This window comes from Glycine soja, chromosome 2 (genome assembly GCF_004193775.1).
Source record: "Glycine soja cultivar W05 chromosome 2, ASM419377v2, whole genome shotgun sequence".
Taxonomy (NCBI): domain Eukaryota; kingdom Viridiplantae; phylum Streptophyta; class Magnoliopsida; order Fabales; family Fabaceae; genus Glycine; species Glycine soja.
This window is the reverse complement of record NC_041003.1, coordinates 49,729,382-49,737,310: the sequence shown is the minus strand read 5'-3', so window position 1 is coordinate 49,737,310 and position 7,929 is coordinate 49,729,382. Positions and strand designations below refer to the sequence as shown.

Genomic DNA, 7,929 nt, shown 5'->3' with positions numbered 1-7,929 from the left:
CCACCAATTCAAATCACACTGTATATTATTTATTGGATCGATTTTGTCAATGTGTTTAAGATCTTTTAATACCAGAATAGTAAAATTTGTCACGATCACTTTAAAATTACAAAATAATTGAGAGGTAAACCAACATTTATGTTTTAATGTATTAGAGGAATATCATTTTCAATCTCAATAAAATTTTAAAAGTATAAATAAAATATTTAAAGTAATAAAAATATGAATAATTATTTTACATGAATAAGTAGAAAAATGTGTCCTTAAAAAAGTAGAAAAATATGAATAATGCTGATAAAAAATATGAATAATAAATTTATTAAAGAATAACTAGAAATGTGAATAGTCAATAAGGTAATTGATAGTTTGTTGATAATCTCTGTTCTCCCCTGAGCATTTATGAGAATAACGACGATAAATATTTGTAGATGATTATCTTTGTTCTCCCGTGAACATTTATGAGAACGACGACGACGACGAGAAATAAAGGCGCGAATACATTCATGCATGGTACTCTGTGTAAATTTAACAACAAAATTATAAAAAAAAAGCCATGGAAAAATTAACTGACACTATAAAAAAAAACTATATTTGATGTGATAACTGACGCTATAAAAATATTTACCCTTAATATATTTTAATAACTAAATTTAAATACTCATACTTAACAGATAAAAAAGAATAATTATAAATTTTATTACAATCACAACTTCCTCCTACCAATTCTCTTTCTTTCTTTGTAAGGTAAATTTTAAATATATTTAATATATTTAATATTTTTCATTTAATATTTCATATAGGAAAATTAGTATAAAAAAACACTACTGTATAAAATTACAAAAAAAGATGACGCAAAGAGGAAAACAATTAATTGTAGAAGATCCTGTCATTGAAAATTTGAGATCAAACCTCTCTCTTCAACGTAATGACCACAGAATACGAGTGAGTGTTCTTTTTCAAGCCCAAACTTTTCCGAGTTCATTCCAATTTTCTTCCTGGAAAAGGCACACCCTTTTGTCTCTTTTCCTAATTTCTACCTTGGTCTTCTCCGTCAACACAACTCCACTCTTGCTCACCACGTTACCATCTTCCCAAGGAATCCCCTCTTTGACTTCTCTTCTCTACACACACTACTCTTTATTTATAACCTCAAAAACTTCATCTTCCACATTCCACAATATCTATTATCCCACAACACCACTCCTTCCTAGTTCCTAGTACACTATGTTGTCACTTTCCAACGTACACCTTTCCACTGCCGTTCTGCTCAAACCCATTTTCCTTCATGGCTTGTCCGGTTTCCTCCACCTTCTGTTGCTCGTGGCGGTTGTGCTGTCATGGGTTTGGAGGAAATTCACAGCAGGTCCCGGGGATGAGTCTAAGAAGAAACCCAACAACTCCCTCTTCAAAACGACCGTTTTTTCTTCTCTTGCTCTTTCCGCTTTCAATTTCCTCCTCTGTTTCATTAACTACTTCTACTGGTATACAAGTGGCTGGTCAGAAGAAAAGCTCGTGACCCTTCTGGATTTGGCGCTAAAAACGCTTGCTTGGGGGGTTGTTTGCGTCTGCTTGCAAAAGGGGTTCTTCAGTTCCGGCCAAAGAAGGTTCTCGTTCTTCTTCAGAGCCTGGTTCACTTTCTACCTCTTTGTTTCTTGCTATTGCATCGTGGTGGACATTGTTGTTATGTCTGGGAGACGCGTTTCTCTGCCAACACAGTACTTGGTTTCTGATGTGGTGTCCACTTGTGTTGGTTTGTTCTTCTGTTACGTGGGGTACTTTGTGAAAAACGAGGTTCATGTTGATAACGGCATTCATGAACCTCTTTTGAATGCTGATTCCTTGGAGTCAAAAGAGACCAAGGGTGGGGACTCAGTTACCCCTTTCTCATATGCTGGAATTTTGAGCATTCTTACCTTCTCTTGGGTGGGTCCTCTTATAGCCGTTGGTAATAAGAAGACCCTGGACCTTGAGGATGTTCCTCAACTAGACAGCAGAGATAGTGTAATTGGTGCTTTTCCAACTTTCAGAGAGAAAGTTGAGGCTGATTGTGGTGGAATTAATAGTGTCACCACACTGAAGTTGGTGAAATCGTTAATAATTTCAGCATGGAAGGAGATTCTTATCACAGCTTTTCTTGTATTGTTAAACACTTTGGCTTCTTATGTTGGTCCATATCTCATTGATGGTTTTGTTCAGTACCTCGATGGACAACGGCTGTATGAAAACCAGGGGTATTTTTTGGTTTCTGCATTTTTCTTTGCAAAGCTTGTGGAGTGCCTGACCCAAAGGCATTGGTTCTTCAGGTTGCAGCAAGTTGGACTCAGAATCCGAGCGCTGCTGGTAACGATGATTTATAACAAGGCTCTGACCCTTTCTTGTCAATCAAAGCAGGGTCACACTTCTGGGGAAATAATCAATTTCATGACTGTTGATGCTGAAAGAGTTGGTGTCTTCAGTTGGTATATGCATGATTTGTGGATGGTGGCTCTGCAAGTTACACTAGCCTTGTTGATTTTGTATAAAAACCTTGGGCTGGCTTCAATTGCTGCTTTTGTTGCAACTGTTGCTATTATGTTGGCAAATGTTCCATTGGGATCATTGCAAGAGAAGTTTCAAAAGAAGTTGATGGAGTCAAAAGATACAAGAATGAAAGCCACATCTGAGATTCTAAGGAACATGAGGATCCTCAAACTACAAGGATGGGAAATGAAGTTTCTATCAAAAATAACCGAGCTCAGGAAAAATGAGCAAGGTTGGCTAAAAAAATATGTTTATACTGCAGCTGTGACCACATTTGTGTTTTGGGGTTCCCCCACATTTGTATCTGTGGTTACTTTTGGTACCTGTATGCTTATGGGGATCCCCCTTGAATCAGGGAAGATCTTGTCTGCACTTGCAACATTTCGGATTCTTCAAGAGCCCATTTACGGTCTTCCAGATACAATTTCGATGATAGCACAAACTAAAGTTTCTCTTGATAGGATTGTGTCATTCCTTCGTCTTGATGACTTACGATCTGATGTTGTAGAGAAGCTTCCTTGGGGCAGTTCCGATACAGCAATTGAAGTAGTTGATGGAAACTTCTCTTGGGATTTATCTTCCCCTAGTCCAACTTTGCAAAATATAAATCTTAAAGTTTTTCATGGGATGAGGGTTGCTGTTTGTGGTACTGTTGGATCAGGCAAGTCTACTTTACTTTCTTGTGTATTGGGAGAAGTACCAAAGATATCAGGCATCCTTAAGGTTTGCGGAACAAAAGCCTATGTTGCTCAATCTCCATGGATACAAAGCGGCAAGATAGAGGATAATATATTGTTTGGTGAACGCATGGATAGGGATAGGTATGAGAAGGTACTTGAAGCGTGCTCCCTGAAGAAGGATCTGGAGATTTTATCATTTGGTGATCAGACAATTATAGGAGAACGTGGAATAAATTTGAGTGGTGGACAGAAGCAAAGAATACAAATTGCACGTGCACTTTACCAAGATGCTGATATATATCTATTTGATGACCCTTTCAGTGCTGTGGATGCTCACACAGGATCTCACCTCTTTAAGGTAATTTGGTTTCATTATTTTGTTTATCATGTGCAATATAACCTGAGCTACTATATTTGTTTGTGCATTGCAGAATACAAATAATTTTCCTTGATTTAACTCTTTTGAAATGTGGTTCTTCCAACAGCATGACTCTAGTTGTAGTATTTATGTAAGTGAACCTTTCTGTTTTGTGTATGGCAGGAATGCTTGCTAGGCCTTTTATGTTCAAAGACAGTGGTTTATGTCACTCATCAAGTGGAGTTCTTACCTGCTGCTGACCTTATATTGGTGAGTGGATTTATAATTTTATTGTTATTAATGTAAAAATAGATTTTGTTTTTAATCCATCTTGTTATCCTTGTTGTTAGGTCATGAAAGATGGGAAAATTACTCAATGTGGAAAATATACCGATCTTCTTAATAGTGGTGCTGATTTTATGGAACTTGTTGGTGCACACAAAAAAGCTTTGTCTACACTAGATTCATTGGATGGAGCGGCAGTATCTAATGAAATAAGTGTGTTGGAACAAGATGTAAACGTCTCCGACACGCATGGTTTTAAAGAAAAAGAGGCTAGCAAAGATGAGCAAAATGGTCAAACAGACAATAAAAGTGAACTACAAGGCCAGCTTGTTCAGGAAGAAGAAAGAGAGAAAGGTAAAGTTGGGTTTTCAGTCTATTGGAAATGTATCACAACAGCATATGGAGGAGCTCTTGTACCATTCATATTGTTGGCTCAGATTCTTTTTCAAGCTCTTCAAATTGGAAGTAATTATTGGATGGCTTGGGCGACTCCCATCTCAGAGGATGTGCAGCCACCTGTTGAAGGAACGACTCTTATAGCAGTCTATGTTGGTTTGGCCATTGGAAGTTCTTTCTGCATCCTTGCCAGAGCGATACTTCTTGTCACAGCTGGTTATAAAACAGCTACTATACTCTTCAATAAAATGCACTTCTGCATTTTCCGTGCTCCAATGTCATTTTTCGATTCCACTCCAAGTGGACGAATCCTTAACAGAGTATGTATTTTCCATTTTTGTCATAATTTTTAGAGATATGATTTTTGTGTCTTAAATAGCATTTTCCCTCTAGATTAATAGTTCCCTGATTTTGTTAAATGTTTTCAGCAACTATAAATTATATAATATTGTCACTTGTGTCTCTTCCTGTTGTTCTCTTGCAGGCTTCAACTGATCAAAGTGCATTGGATACAGACATTCCTTATCAAATTGCATCGTTTGCCTTCATTTTGATCCAGCTTCTGGGAATTATAGGAGTGATGTCTCAAGCTGCATGGCAGGTTTTCATTGTCTTTATACCTGTGATAGCAATCAGCATCTTGTATCAGGTATTAATCTGACCATGTAACTACTGATAATAAGGTGACATATATTTCTTGCATTACTTGCATCCTTCTCTGTCAATAGCCTTAACAGCACAGCTTATGAACCAAACATATTTTGCAAAATTGACACCATTATACAATATTACATGATGATATATAACATCTTACAAGCTTATAATATTGCAGCAATATTATATTCCATCAGCCCGAGAACTATCACGCTTAGTTGGAGTCTGCAAAGCCCCAATCATTCAACACTTTGCTGAAACAATTTCTGGTACTTCAACTATTAGAAGCTTTGATCAGCAGTCAAGATTTCAGGAAACAAATATGAAACTGACTGATGGATATTCTCGGCCAAAGTTCAATATTGCTGGTGCCATGGAATGGTTGTGTTTCCGCTTGGATATGTTGTCTTCTATCACATTTGCCTTTTCCTTAATATTCTTAATATCTATTCCACAGGGATTCATAGATCCAGGTGAGTTATTCCTATCTGTTACAAATCAAAATTTAATCTGCTAATCTAATATGGAATTGAACATAATTGTTTCTCTTTTATAACTTTTTTGTGATTTTGAAGGCCTTGCTGGTTTAGCTGTTACATATGGACTTAATTTGAACATGGTACAAGCTTGGATGATATGGAATCTCTGCAATATGGAGAACAAAATTATATCAGTAGAAAGAATACTTCAGTATACTTGTATTCCTTGTGAGCCTTCCCTTGTTGTAGACGATAATCGGCCAGATCCTTCTTGGCCTTCATATGGCGAGGTTGATATACAAGATTTGAAGGTAGTTTGAGCTATTATATGTTTATGGTTTTGTGCTTTTGTTTTTTTTCATTTTTCGGTCAATTGATTTATGAAGTTCATATCAAGGTTTTCCTTTCCGTAATGGCAAGAAATTAGCTTCTGAAACAGAAAAATCATGCCAACATATTTCATAGCATAATTTTTACAAGATGTTTGTGCGACGTTTGTAATGATGTCTTGCCCATGATGAAGGTTCGTTATGCTCCACATCTCCCACTTGTCTTGCGCGGTCTTACATGCAAATTTCGTGGAGGACTGAAAACTGGCATTGTTGGGAGAACAGGAAGTGGTAAATCCACTCTCATACAAACACTTTTCCGAATTGTTGAGCCTACTGCTGGCCAAGTTATGATTGACAACATCAATATCTCTTCAATTGGACTTCATGATTTGAGGTCTAGACTAAGCATTATTCCTCAGGATCCAACAATGTTTGAAGGGACAGTGAGAAATAATCTGGACCCCCTGGAAGAATACACTGATGAACAAATTTGGGAGGTCGGTTGGTTTTTTATGTGGACACTAAGTTTTGTTCAAAAGATTGTTGTATGTGTAATGTTTCACCAGATTTGTATTGCGTTCACTTATTTACATTCTTTTAAATAGGCCTTGGATAAGTGTCAACTTGGAGATGAAGTTAGAAAGAAAGAAGGAAAGCTCGATTCCAAAGGTTTGTCTTCGATCCTTATTGAACTTAAATGCATAGTGAATCTAACCTTGAACTTATTGCTAATGTTGAACTTGATGTTGTAGTTACTGAGAATGGTGAGAATTGGAGTATGGGTCAGAGGCAGTTGGTCTGCCTTGGCAGGGTGCTGCTTAAGAAAAGCAAGGTTTTGGTGCTTGATGAAGCCACTGCATCAGTTGATACAGCTACGGATAATTTGATTCAGCAAACTCTTAGGCAACATTTCTCTGACTCTACAGTCATTACCATTGCACATCGAATAACTTCTGTTCTAGACAGTGATATGGTTCTGCTTCTCAGTCAAGGTTAGGAAAGGATGTCATTCTTCAGAGAACTTTGATATTCTGTGCCTTCATGTTTCGTTGTCTGATTTGGTTAGGCATTGCTGCAGGACTTATTGAGGAGTATGACACCCCAACAAGGCTGCTGGAGAATAAGTCATCATCTTTTGCTCAACTTGTTGCTGAGTATACCATGAGGTCCAACTCCAGTTTTGAGAAATCTGATGATCATTGATTGAAACATACAGAAACAGAAGTTTGTTGACAATGACGAAAATCTGGTGGATTACATGGATTTTCTTGTTTTATTTATAGAAAAATGGATTTTATAAAATAGGGCTTTTAGCTGTGAAATACTCTATTCTCTTTACAAGGGTGAAGGATGAAATTATTGTGGTAAGATTTATACAAAAGTCAAATAGAAAATCGAGTTGGTTTTGATGCATTCTTAGTATGTGTAGACCAAAGGCAGTATAATGTCCTCTAATTAGTCAACTCGATTTAATAAGTTTCGAAAGAAGTCATATAAATTGTCTCACATTGTGAGAACTCATAAGATGTGTTCTATGGTATTTCCTTCTTTATGTCTATTATTATTGTGCCTTTTCTTTTAGCCTTTTGTAATTGGGAAGTGCGTGAAACTGTAATATCTCTACGCAATGTTTATTGGAATAAATATGGGAAGAACCTTAGAGGATTTATGGAAGGATGAGGTGAGAAAGGAGTTTGATAACAAAGGATATGTGGATGAGGCAGATTTGCACCAATTAATATACTTAAAGTGCACCATCAGAGATGCCATGAGGTTACATTCACCTGTGCCATTTTATAATTCCTAGAATAAATAGAGAAAGGTGCCAAACCAATGAATGAAATACCATGATAATTTACAACATTGTCTTGTCAATATTTGTATTAAATATTGAATGTTAAGTTAATAAATAGACTAAAGAGTTTAATAAGGAAAATAATTCACAGGTATCTAAAATCTACGTGACATTTAGAGAGAACATGACTGTAATATGAAAAAGTGATAAGAAAGAGAGAAATGAAAAGAAACAATAGCTATTTATGAAGTGTTTGATATATGAAATGCTCACACATCACTAAAAAATAGTACTAATAAGTTAGATGAATATGGGGGACTTTGGAGATGGAAATTTGGTTAAACTCTGGGAGGACAGGTGGATCCGAATACTGATTCTAATCTTATTCCTTGGAGTAGCGGTATGATGGTATATAAGAATTTACTGGTGG

General features: G+C 36.5%; 1 protein-coding gene across 2 annotated transcripts; it reads left to right on the top strand.

Moving 5' to 3' along the window:
• The first annotated feature begins 962 nt into the window (after positions 1 to 962).
• LOC114403046 (ABC transporter C family member 3-like) lies at positions 963 to 7,263 on the top strand. Of its 2 annotated transcripts, none has more exons than XM_028365760.1 (10): positions 963 to 3,558; positions 3,742 to 3,828; positions 3,909 to 4,559; positions 4,724 to 4,888; positions 5,072 to 5,366; positions 5,469 to 5,683; positions 5,812 to 6,201; positions 6,310 to 6,373; positions 6,457 to 6,696; positions 6,783 to 7,263. In XM_028365760.1, exons 1-10 carry the CDS (start codon positions 1,225 to 1,227, stop codon positions 6,905 to 6,907), a joined length of 4,566 nt encoding a protein of 1,521 aa, XP_028221561.1. In that variant the 5' UTR covers positions 963 to 1,224; the 3' UTR covers positions 6,908 to 7,263. The 2 variants fall into 2 exon arrangements, with proteins under 2 accessions (XP_028221561.1, XP_028221569.1); XM_028365768.1 differs by having other exon boundaries at positions 966 to 3,558; positions 5,896 to 6,201.
• Positions 7,264 to 7,929: the final 666 nt, after the last annotated feature.